A 17,952-nucleotide genomic window follows, 5' to 3' on the forward strand; every position below is an offset into this window, starting at 1 on the left:
CACACCTTTCCTAAATTTAAACCATTCAGTGTTCCCTTGTTCTGTTTGAACAACTGCCTCTTAATCTATACGCAGGTTTCTCATGAGCACAATTAAGTATTCACAACACTCATTCTCTGCAATGTTGTCCATAAGTTGTCATGATCCACACAATCAAAATCTTTTGTGTAGTCAATAAAGCACAGGTAAACATGAATCTGGTATTCTCTGCTTTCAGCCAAGATCCATCTGACATCAGCATTGGTATCCCTCATTCCATGTCCTCGTTTGAATCCACTTTGAACCTCTGGCAGTTCTGTGTCAAGGTATACTTGTAGTTGCTTTTGAAATATCTTTAGTAAAATTTTACTTGCATGGGATATTAATGATATTATCCAATTATTTCAGTATCCTGTTTGGGTCACCCTTCTTTGGAATAAGCACAAATATGGATCTCTTCCAATTGGTTGGTCAGGTAGCTGTTTTCCACATTTTTTGGCATAGATAAGTGAGTACCGCCAGTGCTGCATCAGTTTGTTGAAAGATTTCAATTTGTATTCCATCAATTCTCAGAGCCTTGTTCTTTGTCAATGCCTTCAATACATCTTGCACTTCTTCTTTCACTACCATTGGCTCTTGATCATATGTTACCTCTTGAAATGGTTCAACATTAACCATTTCTTTTGGGTATAGTAACTCTGTTTGTTCTTTCGATCTTTTTTTGCTGTTTGTATCATTCAATATTTTGCCCATAGAATCCTTCAAAACTGCATGTCGAGGCTTAATGTTTTTTCTTCAGTTCCCTAATCTTGAGAAATGTTGAGCATTTTCTTCCCCTTGGGTGTTCTAACTCCAGGTCTTTGCATATTTTGTTTTAAGATTTGACTTTGTCTTCTCTAGTTGCTCTTTGAAATTTTCTGTTCAGTTCTTTTATCTCCTCATTTGTTCCATTTGCTTTAGCATCTCTATGCTGGAGAGCAAGTTTCAGAGTCTCTTCTGACATCCTTTTTGTTCTTTTCCTCCTTTCTTGTCTTCTTACTGACCTTTTTCTTTCTTCTTGTATGCTATTCTTGATGTCATCCCACAACTCTTCTGGTCTTAAGTGTCTAATGCTTCAAATCTGCTCTTCAGATGATCTCTAAATTCAGGTGGCATATGTTTAAGATCATATTTTGGTTCTTGTGGACTTGTTTTAATTTTCTTCAGCTTCAGCCTGAACTTGCATATGAGCAATTGATGGTCTGTACCACAGTCTGCCCTGGGCCTTGTTTTGACTGATGATACGGAGCTTTTCTACCGTCTCGTTCCACAGATATAGTCGATTTTATTTCTGTGTATTCCATCTGGTGAGGTCCATGTGTATAGTAGTCTTTTATGTTGTTTTAAAAAAGTATTTGCAATAACAATTCATTGTTCTAGAAAAATTCTATTATGCAATGTCTGGCATCATTTTTATCACCAAGACCATGTTTTCCAACTACCGATCCTTACTCTGTTTCCAACCTTTATATTCCAGTCACCAGTAATTATCAATACATCTTGATTGCATGTTTGATCAATTTCAGACTAAAAAAGTTGGTAGAATCCTTCAATTTCATCATCACTGGTTTTAGTGGTTTGGGCATAAATTTGAATAATAGTGGTATTAATTGGTCTTTCTTACTGGCATATGGATATTATCCATACACAGATCTTGAATATTCTTTTTGATGATGAATGCTACACCATTTTCTTCAATTTATTATTCCCAGCATAGTAAGCCATGTGATTGCCAGATTCAGAATGGCCAATACCAGTCCCTTGCAGCTCACTAATGCCTAGGATATTGATGTTTATGCATTCCATTTCATTTTTGACAGTTTCCCTAGATTCATACACGTACATTCCATGTTCTGATTATTAATGGATGTTTACAGCTGTTTCACTTCGTTTTGAGTTTTGCCCCATCAGCAAATGAAGGTCCCAAAAGCATTACTCCATTTGTGTCATCACAGTCAACTCTACTTTGAGGAGGCAGCTCTTTCCTAGTCGTGTTTTGAATGCCTTCCAATCTGAGGGTCTCATCTTCCAGCACTATATCTGACAATATTCTAGTGCTCCTCATCGTGTTTCAATATTCAGTATTCTGGTGCTATCTGGCAGTGTTCCACTACTATTCATAAATATTCAGAAGTACTCTGCCTCTCCTTCTTCCTAGTCTGACTTCATCTGGAAGCTCAGCTGAAGCCTGTCCACCATAGGTGACCCTGCTGATTGTTATATAAAATACTCATGGCATAGCTTCCAAAATCACAGCAACATGCAAGTCACCACAGCATGACAAACTGACAGACAGCAACAGGCTCAAGTGTAACAGCAATTATGAGGATCAGACAGTGATTTTTCCTTTTGAGCATCGAGGGTCGCTATAAGTTGAAATCAACTCAACAGCACTTAACAACAACTGGGGTTAGAACTTCAACATACTCTGTCCATAACTGTGATTCTCAGATAAACACTAACCTGTAGGAACACACAATTCATATCATGCCTCTGCAAAATGCCAAATTACTATGTATCATGGAATTTTTGGAGAGTCAAAATCTCACATATTAACTTCACAAATTTCAAGAGATTCTTCTGTGGCCAGAAGTGGGCAGAAGAAGAAGGCTGTCAGTTATCGGGAAGTTGGAAATGTACATAGATGCTTGATTTCTACTACTATCCATGGTTTATAGAGAGTAGCTTCAGAAAAATTGCTCATAATAACTGCAAATAACCTACTTGAGTATGTCTTCTCCTCACTTATCGAATATCTCATTATCTGACATTTTATATTTATGACAATAGTAAAAAAATCCTCTATCCAATTATTTTGCACAAAAACAAAGTACAAGTGGCTGTAACAAACGCAAAGTTGTGAGGTGAGTCACCCTGGTTGTGATTGTGAAGGTTGTGTATCCACTTGACTGGACCAAGATTTTCAATGGTTTGGCAGTTGTGTATTGATGTGATCAGCCTGAATTTTTAATTAACCCTATATGGTATTGTAGTGGTTACAAATCAGGCAGCTAACCTCAGAGTCAGCAGTTCGAAATTGCCAGCTATTCCACGGGAGAAAGATGAGGCTTTCTCCGCCTATAAAGAATTACAGACTCGGAAACCCTGTACAGGGTCGCCATGGAACCAACTCCACAGCACCTAACAACAACAACAACATATTCACATAAAGGAGCTCTGGTAGTGTAGTGGTTATGAATCGGGCTGCGAAACACAAGGTCAGCAGTTTGAAACTACCAGCTGTTCTGGAGAAAGATGAGACTTTCTGCTCCTGTAAAGATTTACAGCCTCGGAAACCCTGTACAGGGTCGTTATGAGTCAGAACCAACTCCACGACACATAACCACCACCACCACATTCATATAGGAGTCCTGGTGTGGCGCTGTGGGTTAATGTGCTGGACTTCAAAGTTGGTTTGAACCACAAGGTTGACAGTTCAAGTTCACCAGCAGCTCCCTGGAAACCCTGTACAGGGTCGCTATGGGTCCAAACCGACTTAACATCGCTTAACAACAACAATATAGTCACATAATGACCTGGTCTCCTAATTATGCCAATAAGTGAGGAGTGGGTGTACTTCAGGTTTCCATGATTTATTCTCATGAGCATGATTCTGATAGCAATCCTGCAATATTTGATCTTGGTTTAACAGATGAAGAAACCAAACCATGGCAAGTGAAGCAGGCTTTCCCAAGAATGTAGTTAGTAGTTTACTTCAGCCTGATGCCAAACTAAGTTCTTCCCAAACTAAGTGATATCAGTAAGACTGGGGTCAAGGACGTCTTGCCTGCATTTCAGTGGACTTTCCAAGGGCAGGTAGAAAGAATCAGTAGGAAAGAGGTTAAGGACTGGTGAATGGAAGTAGATGAGGATCAAGATGAAGCATTTGAGCCTACAAATCTGCTTTGGAGACTTGGAATGAAGGGAGATGAAGAGCAGGAAGTAGAAGGGAAAGCTGGAGAATGGAAGACCACTGGTGGGGAAACAGATGAGGCAGGCAGGTGGGTCCTGGGTTGCTGTGGAATGTAGGTGTGGATACGAAGGTGCTAGAATACCTGATTCTTCATTTTCTTTCCTGAACACCTGATGCATCTCCACATAGCTGCAGTCAGGCCATCGCTGGATTTGTTATGAGGCTATCTGTCCTCTGACTTTAGCTTGGCTGCAGAATCATGAGGTGAACAGGAAATCCCACAGATCAGAAGCTGTCCTTTCCATTCGTTGGACAGCAGAAAAGCAGCCTGTCCTGGGTACAGACAGAATGGGGGACCATCCAGGCAAAAATTTACAAACAGTAATAAAACTGTCCAACAGTCAGCCTGCTTTTTATTATCACCATGTTCTGGCAGTTCTAAACAATGTCAGTGATAAAACACTCCTCACTCCTCCAGTGAAACCACTGTCACTGTCCCTCCCCCACCCCCCAGCTCTCCTTCTGCTGTCTCTGCTGCTGCTTCTGTCTCCTAGCTGAGCCGGTGCTTCAAGCCTGCTTGTAAGTGGTTTCAGGAGAGAAACTCAAGCCAGCAACAGCCCGGTCACAGCTGCCTCTGCTGATTCCTCCCCACGCACTACTCTGAGTTTCCCGAGCAGCAACAGCCAGGAAGAGATGAGTCTGTGCCCAAAAGCCCTGCCCAGGCATCCCAAGGACCACTTGGAGGCTTCTGCTATTCCCTAAAGCTGCTCACTGCTCACAGCTGTCAGTGACCGCTCCAGGACTGTGATTCAGGTGGCCTCCCCATTCATTCAAACTGCAGTCTCAGTGTTGGAAGGAGCTGTGGAGCCCTTGTTCAAGGGCTGTGGAGACTTCTGGGTTATACTTCTGTTGGTTCCCAGCCATGTCATTATGGTCTCTGTCGTGAGTGGGAACTTCACTCCTCTTGAGACACTTCTATCTGGGCCCCGACAATTAGCAAATTCTTCCATCTTCGCTAATGAAATGTTCTTCTCTATGCTGATTCTAACCCTTTGGTGTTAAGTACAGCAAGGCTAGTCCATCTTCCACAGATCTACATATTCAAGAGCAACTCTCAGTTTACATCAGGTCTTCTCTTTCCTAGTTTAAAGCAACTCAGTTGAGTCTGCAGCACTTTCTCCATGTCAGGGAGTGTTGTTCCTACATCAGCTCATATCACCCTCTGAGGATGCCCAACCAGTGGAACAACTGCTCTTACCCAGCATGCCCTAGGCTGGGTAGTGCAGACTCTCACCATGTGTTTAGGCCTAGGATTCCCTGGCCTGTCTGCCTTCCTGTTTCCTATGCCCTCTCTCCTCCAGGGGAGGCAAAGCAGTAAAAAGAGGGTTATGACTGTGTTGCAGAAATCTCCTTCAGAGTGTGGATGTGTGGCGGCAGCTTAGAGATCATCCCCTGCAGCAGAGTCGGGCATGTCTTCCGGAAGAAGCACCCATATGTTTTCCCGGATGGAAATGCCAACACTTACATAAAGTAAGTGAGCGTCCGCGTCCAGGGGTGAGGGCCACCATGGGCAGAAGGTTTCTGGTGGTGGGTTGCGGCTGTAATGGTGTTCTGTTAGGTTGCCTGAGTGTACCTGGCACAGCCTGAGCGGGAGGTCTGCCCACCACATCAAGCATTAGGAACAAAGTAAGCACTGTCTTTGTTCTATCCATTGATTCCCTTGACACTTACAAGATCCTACATATGGCCTCAGGGACTTCCAGTCACTGGGCATACTGCCCTGCCAGGATAAGGCTCTGGGTTGTTTGGAATGGGGAGGAGAGCAGCTATTTTTGCCCTGTGTTCTAGGAAGTCCATTGTCCGCACATTCAGGTTGAGTGACTAGAGGAAAAGTCCTTGGAAAGATGTGGGGACCAAGGAAGCACACTGGGTACAATTTAGAGACCTTCTCCAGGACCTAGTCAATGTACAGAAAGGGTTGGGCAGCAGGTGTTATACTAAGAAGCTATTGGAACTTAACCACCAAACAGTGGCCACTTACCTGTACCTTGCTCTTCTCTTCCCTCCATGTGTCCTCTTCTTCCCTACATTTCCTCTCCTGCAATCTTTTTCCTCATCCGCAGTCCAGCTCTCTTTTTCTGTGACTTTTGGGGCCAGGCTCAGAACAAATACATGATTTAAAAAAACTAAAGCCCGTTGACAGAGTATCTGAATGTGCCCTTTTCTGTTTTATTTTTTATCTTTCCCTTAGCTTCTCTCACCTCCCTAATCATCTTGTCTCTTAGCATCTGATACCTTAACTCACTCACTCATTCATACTCTTTCTTCTTCTGTCATTTGGTCCATTTGTAGGGAGGGGCAGTGTCTTAGTCTAGGTTCTCTAGAGGAGCAAACCCAAGGAAACATATGTGTTTTTACATTGTGTATAAAGAGAGTAAACAAGAGAAAGAGATTGATGTACTTCAAAGAAATGACTCACAACATGGGATCTTGTTGTTAAGTGCCATCGAGTTGGTTCCAACCCATAGCGACCCTGTATAGGGTTTCCAAGGAGCAACTGGTGAGCATGAGCCGCTGACCTTGCAGTTCAAACAACTTTGCAGTCTGGCTCATTAACCCACAGCTCCATACCAGGGCCCCAAGTCCTCAACCCATAGGTCAGGTAGCAGGCTGAAACTTCTGCCGTCTCCATGATTGTGGAACTGGTGAATCCAAAATCTGCATCTCATCACATCATTACATCGCATGACATCATAGTACATTATGAAAGTATAACCCACCTAGCCAAGCTGACATATAACATTAGCCATCACAGGGAGAAATTGCCACTTTTTTGCATTTTTCATTGTTTGAGAAGTCATTTCCTCTCCTGTCTTTGTCCCTTCTCAGTTTTCACATGTACAAATGAATATGGGTCGCATACTGACATAGCAGATTTGGGCATGGGTTTGAGCAGTGGGGAAATTAGGAACACCTTTTGCAAAATTATGGTAAGCAAGGGAAGGCAATGACCATGGGGCAGGAGAAGGCACAAAGGCAGATCCGCCTGAGCATTAGAGTGTCTAAGGAAAGAAAGGAACGCATTGGACAGCTGTCCTAAGAGAGTGATGTGTCTGTGTGGAAGCAAGTGGGTAGAGCCACTGGATCCAAGCATTGTTGGAGAAACTGGCTCCTAACCAGTCAGCATCCAGCATGCCACTGGTAGGTAATTCAGTGATGGGAGGAATGTGGCATTGATGTCTGATAAACTTCCAATTTGCTTATGATTAGGGCAGTGGAAGGGGACAACAAAACACTGTTCACAGTCTTTGATACACTGAAAACTGGTTTGCACAACTATCCATGTTCTAATACCTCTCTTCTAAACCAAAGCCAGAAATCTGGAGGAGGACTAAGCCTTTTCTAGTTAGACCTCAAGTTCACTTCCAAGGACCCTGGCAGACACTGCCTGCTCCCATACCACTCTGGGTATGATTGTTCTTGGTATCTTTCCTCTCTTCCCTGAGGCTCTGCCTGGTACCCCCGCCTCCCTGACTTCTGAATGATGGCATCCGCAGTGTCCATCTCTCTTTTTCTGTGGCCTTTTGGGGTCAGACTCAAAACAAGTATCTGGTTAAAAAACTAAAGTGTGCTGACAATGTGACAAAGACATGGCTTGATGACTTCATCCTTTACACTGGCGCTAAGCTGACTGCCTGGCCTCCGGGAAGACCTGCTCTGTAGTTGAGTTGATCGTGGTGGGTGTGTGCCCTCAACATTGCCCTGTGTAAAGGGGAGGGTCTGGGAGTGCCAGCCCATGGAGACCAGAAGCGGGATCCTTAGCACCGACCCGGCCTTTTCACTCTTTGTTCCTGGCAGCAAAGGGGTGGTCTGGGTTCTCTTGGTCCTTTTCACCCTGTTTTAATGAAAGCCACAGAAGTTCTGTTTCTGGCTGATGTATCTGGCCTGTACCTTTAGATGGAAGTGTTTTTGTATGTCTTGGAGTGAAGTAACTTTTAGGTGTGGCTTGGCTGGGTTTAGGTCATGGGAATAATGATTTAGTGAATTGTGTCTCCATAGAGTGGAAGCTTGGTGATACTGCCCACTCAACCACAAGTGTATTTTTTAACCTGACCTTTCCTGACACTTGCTGTCTCCCTAGGAACACCAAGCGAACAGCCGAAGTGTGGATGGATGAATACAAACAATACTATTATGCTGCCCGGCCTTTCGCCCTGGAGAGACCCTTTGGGAAGTAAGTGTCCTTCTGACTGAGCAGTGCAGAGGGGGAATAACACAGAGGCCAATCGCAAACAGGTCCTGATAGGCCTGTCTGCCAAGGTGATCCTATCTGCTTAGCAGGTCTCTCTGAACCTCTGATCTCTGCCATCCTTATAGCTTCTACTCCATCCTGAGAACACAAAATTTAGGTAGTTCTCATGAAATTATTATATGGCAGCATATGTGGAGCTCAGTTCTTGAAGAAATATTGAATGCTGGATTAAATGTTTAGCTCTCTTCCAGGTTGATATTCCTGAAGACTTCCTTCTCCTTCTCAGACACCCAAGCTTAAATTTCCCTTCTTTCTCAGAAAGATAGGATGCATACAGATGTCTCCTTCGGTAACACTCCAGCCTCATGGGGATAGAAAAGGAAAGAGAAGGAATATTCATCTGCACTTGATGCCATTACATACGTTATAACGTTAATCCTCACAGAACTCTGAGAAGTGGGTTAATGGTTCCTATTTTACAGATGAGAAGACTCGGGCTAAAACAAATATGAAACATATCCCCTATAAGGGAAATATGGGGACTCTAAGCCGTGCTTATCTGTGGTGGAAATACTGTTAACAGATATTGGTGATATTGTAGAGCATCAATAATGTAATTGATGTCAATAAATTGTACCTGTGAAAAAATGTTAAATTAGAAAATGTGTTATATATTTACAAAGATAATCATTTTTTTAACAGAGAGACATGGGAGAAATGCAAAAGTTTCAAACAAACAAAACGAAAACACCACATGTACCTAATTCTGAAACTATATGACATTGCATTACACAACCCAGAGCTGATTTGGGCAGAGAAAATGACAACTTCATTTATGTTATTATTTACATTTCTTTGTGGGTAACCAATGACTAGTCACATGAAGAATGTTGAACAAATTTTTTTGCAACCTAAACTTCATTGGAACCCTGGTGTGGTGCTATGGGCTATTGTGTTGGGCTGCAAGGTCCATTTGAATTTCAAGGTCAGTGGGTGGTTCAAGCTCACCAGCCACTCCTCAGAAACCCTATACAGGGTCTCTGTCGGTCGGAACCAACTCAATGGCACTTAACAACAACAACAAACCTCATTGGTTGGGCCTATCACTACCTTTGAAAATGAGATCTGAACCAGCCAAAATGATTTCTTCCCCAGAAATCATAAAGCTATTCTGTGCCTCCAGACCTCAAAACCTTGCCCTCAAAACCTCCTAGGAAATTCAGTCTCATTGTTCACCAGAATTTTCAATTCACTGGCCATCTCTCCTTTTTTATTCTTCCTTCTTCAGCTTGGGTTCCACAATCTTGCTTACAATGAGTACTTAAAAATTCTTGTCCTTCTGTCTTTAACCCCATTCTCCATCTATTAACCTGGCAAAGTTTTCTCAACCCTGGATGAACCCAACTGTACAGGTTCGCTGTGAATTAGAACTGACTCAACTGCATTTAACAACACCACTCTCCCTAAGCATTTCACATCTCCTTTCACTTTCAATTTCATCTATAAAGGGAAGGTGAGTCATTTGAGAGTGAAGTGGTTCTGTATAGGGTTTCCAAGGAGCAGCTGGGGAGATTGAACCACCGACCTTGTAGTTCAAACCAACCTTGCAGTCCAGTGTTTTTTCCTTGAGCAGCATACCAGGACTCCTTATAGATGAAGTTGTTGTTGTTAAGTGCTGTTGAGTCAGTTCTGACTCATAGTGACCCTGTATAAGGTTTCCAAGGAGCAGCTGGTGAGTTTGAACTGCCAATCTTGTGGTTCAAACCAGCCTCACAGTCCAGTGTTTTATCCTTCAGCATGTCACTAGGACTCCTTATAGATAAATTTGTTAAATGATTTCGAGTCGGTTCCGACTCAGAGCAACCCTGTATAGGGTTTCCGAGGATCCCCTGGTGAGTTTGAACTCCCAACCTTGTGATTTGTAGTCCAGTGGTAATCCTATAGCACCACACCAGGAATCCATAGATGACGTGGTGGTGGTGGTGGTGTGCCGTGGAGTCAGTTCCAACTCATAGCAACCCTGCATAGGTTTTCCGAGGCTGTAAATCTTTACAGGAGCAGAAAGCCTCTTTCTCCCATGGAACGGCTGGTAATTTCAAACTGCTGACCTTGAAGTTAGCAGCCCAACTGGTCATCTTTGCTACCAGAGCCCCTTCTAGATGAAGTAGAAGACATTAACTTCCTGAAACAAACCAACCTATTAACTTCAGTGCAAGAGCACCACCCACCTCTCTGTTTCTCTCAGAGGACAGGATGGGCTTCCTTTGTGTTAGGCCAGCCCTCCTCCTGTACCCTAGGTCTGCCATTCATTCCTGCTTTCATTTATAAATCAACATTGATCTAGCACTCTCTACCTGGATTCATCTCCTCTTGCCTCCTGGAGCAGAGTTTCTCAAACTTTAAAGTACACACAGATCTCCTGAGGATCTGATTCAGGACGTCTACATTTCTAATGAGCTCCTAGAGGTTGAAGTGGTAAGGACCGTGATTTGAGAAGCAAGATTCTAGAGATGGTTCCAAAACTTGTCAGCACGTTGTAATCACCTGGGGTATTTAAAAAATATGTATGCCTGTTGATTTACTTGGTTCAGAGTGTGGCCTGGGCTGTGGAATTGCAAAGGACCCTCAGTGGATTCCTATGTATAACAAGTGCGGGGAATTACTCTTTGTGGGAATCACTGGACTTTACCTTTCAGGTAACTCTCCTCACCCTGATCTCTAAGCTCTTCTCCACTGCATCTCTTCCCACAGCATTTAAACTTATTCAACTATCTTACATCTCTCAAAAATAAGGAAGAACGAGAACAAACTCCTTCAGAACCAAGCTTCTTGACACAGTATCTGCATTCCCAGCATCCCCTGCCCCTTCTCATGTCCTGACAGCCAGCTGAGGCCTTTGTCACCATCCTCTGGGATGGCTCCAACTGCCTCCCTCATTTACCCATGATTCCCTTGGATCTTTTACTATCACACTCTTATGCTATCTCTTAGCATCTGACACTGGATTTTACTTCTACCCTACCCCTCAGGTCTGCTTCTGATCCCCTGACTTCCTTAAGTTTGTAGTCTTGACTTCTGACCCTGCGGCTCAGTCTCATCTGCAGCCTCAATTCCTCTTCCCTTGCATGTTGGTCGTCCCTGAGAGTCTGTCATATGTCCTCTTTTCTTCCTACTACACACTCTTCGTGTCTTTGCCTCTGATGCTCACATTTCTATCTCCAATCTAGTCCAGTCTGTTTTCACCAGTTATCACTGGACATCCCCCTGGATGTCTGCCAGGCTCCTCCAGCCCACCAAACCCTAAACCAAGTCTGCTTCTAAGCCACCTTCCTTGTATCCTGTTGCCCAACTCAGAAATCTGGTATCATCCTCGACTTCTCCCTTCCATATCCAAACCCTGTCCCCGGTCACCTGTGCGAGTTGATTCTGCCTTCTGTGGGCACTGGCCACTCAAGTCCTTGCCAGACACTGAGCATTTGGCATTTTAAACAAATTGTCATCATTTTTGTCCTCATGAAGGTTATAGTCTGGTGGGAAGGCAGGCTGTAAATATAACTTTACAGACAGCTCTTTAAATTACAAGCATAGTTAGTGGGTCATGGGAGAACATTGGGGTGAGGGGGGTAAAGCTGGCAAGGTATGGATGGAACTTGGGTGGGTGCCAGTGATGTCAATAAGGAGAAGTAGAGGGATATGAACCTGTCACTCTCTCTACTCCCACCCTTTGGTCTTCTGAAAGCACCAGCAGCCCCTGGATTTCTGCAACAGCCACATGCCTCCTCTCTCTGTCCCAGGTGCGCCCCCCCCCCCCCATCAGACCCATTCTCTGCTGAATCAGCAAGAAGATGCTCTTAAAATGCAAACACCACTCTGCTCAGAATCTAACAAGTGCATCCCACTGCCTTTAAAATAAAGTCCAAACTCCTCAACAATGCCTCACAGAACCCTTAATGGTCTGTCATCCCCACTCATCTCATTCACTGTCCTCATTAATCCCCCTCCCATGCACAGTCACATACACACACGTATTTTAAGCTCCTTTAGTGATGCCACTGTCAGCAGACTGCTTTTCATCTCCTTGCATTCACTAAATTCTCTTTGCTGTTTCCCCAGTGTGTAGCAGGCCCCTACCACACTCATGTCTGGTTTGTCTAGAGAGCATCTACTCTTCCTTCCACACTCACACTTCTACACTGCCACCCAGACCACCACCAACCCAACAAGCAAGGGTACACCTTGACAGTGGTCACCCTGTACTCATGTACAGTATGTTTCATTGCCTCCTCTCTTGCCTGAAAGCATTAAATCATATCCCAGGGAGGGAACAATGCTTGGCACATAGTAGGTGCTCAGTAAATATTTGATTAATAGATGCATAACCACTCTCAAGAGTCATCCAAAGAACCACATTCTTTGAGGCTGGGGCCATAGTGGGGGTATTTTGACTGCAGAATCCAAAAAGATTGTGAGTAGACTGTGAGGCCCAGAGTGAATTATTAACAAAACAATGAATGTTCTTGCAGCTTTGTTTTTAATGAAAACACCCCCCAAATTCCATTTTCATGTCAACACACAACTTCTTGGTGTCGTTACTGCACCATTGTGAGATATTGCTAAGCGCTTCCATAGCTGTGTCTAGAGCTGTAGAAATCTCTGCTTGCTGAATTTCCCTAGTACCCTTGGGAGAGACGTGGGAGCAAAGCGTGGGCACAGATTTTGATCTGTGCTCCCCAGACTGAGACGTGTTGCTGGTGCCGGCCTCTGACACTCTGTGTTTTATCATTGTGTCTCCCCATCTCCAGCATTGAGAGCAGATTGAACCTGAGGAAGAATCTGCAGTGTGAGAGCTTCAAGTGGTACCTGGAGAATGTCTACCCAGAACTCAGGTATCTTCCTGACAGCTTTGATCCTTGGCTGGCTGTTGGGAAGGGTCCTTAGCAGATTTGGTCGGGAGGAAACAGCCTGTGATCGTCTTGAAGAGCATATTAAGTCTAGGAAGGTTTGGGGAAACAAGTTGGTTTCCCCTACCTTGATGACAAAATTGGAACTGAATTCCCTCTGTATTGTTGTGGTTAGCTGCTGTTGAATTGGTTCCTCATTCATGGTGACAAATGAAACCCTGCCAGTTCAGTCCTGCACCATCCCCATGTTGGACTGCAGATCTGAAGTAGATTGCCCAGTCTTTCTTGGTCTAGAAACTCCTAAAATATATACAGCATCCTAGCAACACACAAGCCTCCACTGTGTGGAGGAATTGAACCTGGGTCTCCTGGATGAAGGTGAGCATTCTATCCCTGAATGACTCATACCCCCTACATCAATGGCATTAGGGGTTCGGTGAGCTAGCTGCAGTATTTCTCAATGGTTAGGGTCTTAAACCCCAGGTTGCAGTCTGAGGACATGACTCTAGTTTCATTCCAGAAATCCCATCTACCCTTGTGTCCCATGAGTCTCTCCTTAGTGTCTGACCCCACACTCAAGAATGCAAATCAGGACAGCACAGTTCATTGAGGTGCCCTGGCCACTGCAACACTCCTCCCCAACAAGCAGCAGATTCTCACCTCTCCCTTGACTTTCCTCTAGGGTCCCCAAGGACTCCTCAATCCAGAAGGGCAATATTCGGCAAAGGCAGAAGTGCCTAGAGACATATAAGCGGAAAAACCAAGAAATCCCCTACCTCAAATTAAGCCCCTGTATCAAGATCAAAAGCGAGGAAGCCAAGTCACAGGTAAGGTAACTGACAGGGATACAAGACCGTCAGACCCAGAGAGGAGGGAGACAGCTGCTCACACAGTTGCGGTTACCTGATTTTACATAGCATCAAGTGTTCAATTATTCTAGAGACAAGCAGAGCATGAGGCATGTGGTTCTCACTCACTCTGCAAATGCCTTGACTCCCCTTGGTTTCCAAACGCATGGAATGTCTCTGAAGGACAGCATCATGCCTATCCAACATTGCCCACTAAATTAGCAGAAATTTTGTGAGTATTTTCGTTGGTGTCCTTCCTGCCTCCAGGATGAAATGCCTGGTATGTGAGTCTTGCACAGATTTACTCCCACATGAAGGTAGTCACAGATTTGGCCAAACCATCAGCATCTTTCATTGTTCCTACCTCTAGGCAGCACCCTGTTTCATACCCTTTCCCCTCAGCAGGACTCTGGCTCTTCCTCTGCTGTGCATTGCTCTCCGCAAGTCCAGAGTAGCCTGCTCAGAAAGGATTGCTTGTGCTTTATTTCATTCATTCACCTCTGTCCTCCCATCCCCTCTGAGGATGGAACTGCAATTTTAAAGGTCACTGCCAAATCCTCAGTCTTACCTCTGTAACACTGCCCAGTTGCCATCCGGTCATCTCTAACTCATTACTACTCCATGTGTGTCAGAGTAACACTGCTTCATGGGCTTTTCAATGGCTGATTTCTGAAAGCAGATCACCAAGCCTTTCTTTCATGACACCTGGTGTTGTTAGGTGCTGTCGTGTCATTTCCAACTCATAGCGACCCTATGCACAACAGAACAAAACACTGACTAGTCCTGCTCCATACTCAAAACTTATGTTTGAGCCCATTGCTGCTGCCACTGTACAAATCCATTTTGTTGGTGATCTTCCTCTTTTTTTGCTTAATCTCCACTTTACCAAGCATAGTGTCTTTCTCCAAGGACTTGTCCCTTCTGACATGTCCAAAAAATGAGAGACAACATATTACCATCCTCGCTACTAAGAGCACTCTGAATGTACTTCCTGCTGTTGTTAGGTGTCATCAAGTCGGTACCACAAAGCAACTCTATGCATAGCAAACAAAACATGGCCGGGTCCTGTGCCAACCCTACAATTGTTGCTACACTCAAGCCCATTGCTGCCGCCATTGTGACAATCCATCTCATTGGGGGTCTTCCTCTTTTTCTCTGACCCTCCATTTTATCAAACATGATATCCTTCTGCAGAGACTGGCCCCTTCTGATAATATGTCTGAAGTATGAGAAATGAAGTCTACCACCAATGCTTCCAAAGAACATTCTGGCTGTACTTCATCCAACACAGATTTGTTTGTACTTTTGGCAGTCCTTGGTACTTTTAATATTCTCCTCCAACATCATAACTCAAATGCATCAATTCTTCTGTGGTCTTCCTTATTCACTGTCCAACTTTCACTTCATATGAGGTTATTGAAAATACCATGGATTGGGTCGGGCGCAGCTTACAGTCCTCAGACTAATATCTTTGCTCTTAAACATTTTGAAGAGGTTGTGTGCAGCACATTTGCCCAAAGCAATACGTCATTTGATTTCTTGACTGCTGCTTCCATGAGTGTTAATGGTTAAGCTGAGCAAATTGAAGTCTTTAACAACTTCAATCTTTTCTCCATTTTTCTTGATGTTGTTTATTGGTCCTGTGATGACATTTTTGTTTTCTTTATATTGAGCGGAAAACCATACTGAAAACTCTGGTCTTTGATCTTCATCAGTCAGTAAACATTTTAAGCCCTCTTCAATTTCAGCAAGCCAGGTTGTACCATCTGCATATCAGAGGTTGTTAATGAGTCTTCCTCCAATCCTGTTGCTACATTCTTCTTCATGTAATCCAGTTCCTCAGTTTATGTATTTAGCATACAGATTGATTAACTAAGGTGAAAGAATACAATCCTGGTACACACCTTTCCTAAATTTAAACCATTCAGTGTTACCCTGTTCTGTTCAAACAACTGCCTTTGGACTAGGTACAAGTTCATCATGAGCACAGTTAAGTGTTCTGGAATACCCATTCTCTACAGTATTGGCCATAGCTTGTTATAATCCACACAATTGAAAGACTTTGCATAGTCAATAAAACATAGGTAAGCATCTTTTTGGTATTCTCTGCTTTCAGCCAAGAGCTGTCTGATGTCAGCAATGATATCCCTTGTTCCATGTCCTCATCTGAATCTGGCTTGAATCTCTGGTAGTTCTCTGTCAATGAAGGGTTACAGCCGTTTTGGAAATATCTTTAGCAAATTTTGCTTGCATGGATATTAATGATATTATCCAATTATTTCTGCATTCCGTTGGATCACTTGTCTTTGGAATAGGCACAAATATGGATTTCTTCTGGTCAGTTGACCAGGTAGCTGTCTTCCAAATTTCTTGGCATAGTGAGTGCCTCCAGCACTGCTTCGGTTTCTTGAAAGATTTCAATTTGCATTCAATCAGTTCTCAGAGCCTTGTTTTTTTCCAATGCCTTCAATGCACCTTGGAGTTCTTCCTCTGTATCATTGGCTCTTGATCATATATTACCTCTTGAAATAGTTGAACAATAACCATTTCTTTTTGGTCCTGTGACTCTTTGTATTCCTTCCATCTTCTTTTGATGCTTTCTGCATCATTCGATATTTTGCCCATAGAATTCTTCAATATTTCAAGGCAAGGCTTAATTTTTTTCTTCAGTTTCCTCAGCTTGAGGAATACTGAGTGTGTTCTTCCCTTTTGGTTTTCTAACTCCAGGTCTTTGCATATTTCATTATCCTATTTGACTTTGTATCCTCAAACTGCTCTTTGAAATTTTCTACTCAGCTCTTTTTACCTCCTTATTTCTTCTATTCGCATTAGATGCTCTACATTCAAGAGCAAGTTTCAGAGTCTCTTCTGACATCCATTTTGGTCTCTTCCTTTTTGCTTGTCTTCTTAATGCTTCTTTTGCTTTCTTGCATATGATGTCCTTGATGTCATCCCATAACTCTTCTGGTCTTCAATCTTTAGTATCTAAGGCATCAAATCTATTCTTCAGATTACATCGAAATTTAGGTGGCATATGCTCAAGGTCATATTTTTGCTCTTGTGGACTTGTTTTAATTTTTTTCAGCTTCAGCCTGAACTTGCATGTGAGCAGTTAATGGTCGGTTCCATAGTTGCCCCTGACCTTGTTTTGGCTGATGATATGGAGCTTTTCCACCATCTCTTTCCACAGATGTAGTCAATTTTATTTCTGTGTATTCCATCCGGTGAGGTCCATGTGTATAGTCTTCTTTTATGTTGTTTTAAAAAGGTAATTGAAATGAAGAAGTCACTGATTTTGCAAAATTTTTATCATGAGCTCTCCTGCATCGTTTCTATCACTGAGGCCATATTTTCCAACTACTGATCCTGTAAGTCAGTATTACTATTATTTTACAGATGATGAAACCAAAGCTCAGAAAGGTGGTGTGTGGTCATATACTAGTAAGTGAAGAAGGCAGGATTTGGCTCCTCAGACTCTCTTGGCAGAGTCACAGCTGCCATAGGACTCTTCTTCTGGGTTATACATAGTAAAACATGGGTTAAGACTCACCTTCATAGGAAATGTCTGACGAGAGGTTCTTCTTGGTCAGTTTCTAGTGGCAACTTCCAGGAGAGGGAAACAAAGGCTGTATCCCCATGCCAGGGCGGGAGAGGGGGCTGTGAGGAGCCAGCCCTTACCCAGCCTCCTCCTTCCCCTGCTGCCTTGTCAACCTTGAGAGCAGATGTTTTTAATCTTCGTGTGTATCGAAGGTGTCAGCACACTGCTGCCTTGGGTGAAATGAGAGAGAAATACATCATCAGTTTGTAAACATGTGCGGCCCCAAAAGTCTCTAGGTTAACAAGTTTCCTCTTAACTTTGCTGGATTCTCCAGAAGGGCAAAAAAAAATGTGAAAGAGAGGAGATAGATGCACCAACCTAATTTCTACCCCAATTTAGAGAAAGAGAGAAACACAAATTAAAAGTATATTTATTATTTTGAGTGTGTTTTTCTACCTGTTTCCCCTGCAATCTAGGCGTTT

At 43.4% G+C, this 17,952-nt stretch overlaps 1 protein-coding gene across 1 annotated transcript in view; it reads left to right on the plus strand.

Moving 5' to 3' along the window:
• The window catches only part of GALNT14 (UDP-N-acetyl-alpha-D-galactosamine:polypeptide N-acetylgalactosaminyltransferase 14 (GalNAc-T14)), a 346,096-nt gene that overhangs the window by 320,771 nt on the left and 7,373 nt on the right, over positions 1–17,952 (plus strand). The window contains exons 10-13 of the mRNA XM_006835163.1: positions 5,335–5,461; positions 8,073–8,165; positions 12,986–13,069; positions 13,767–13,911. Coding sequence (XP_006835226.1) covers positions 5,335–5,461; positions 8,073–8,165; positions 12,986–13,069; positions 13,767–13,911 — 449 coding nt within the window. The remainder of the gene's footprint in view (positions 1–5,334; positions 5,462–8,072; positions 8,166–12,985; positions 13,070–13,766; positions 13,912–17,952) is intronic.

This window comes from Chrysochloris asiatica, unplaced genomic scaffold (assembly GCF_000296735.1).
Source record: "Chrysochloris asiatica unplaced genomic scaffold, ChrAsi1.0 scaffold00016, whole genome shotgun sequence".
NCBI lineage: Eukaryota > Metazoa > Chordata > Mammalia > Afrosoricida > Chrysochloridae > Chrysochloris > Chrysochloris asiatica.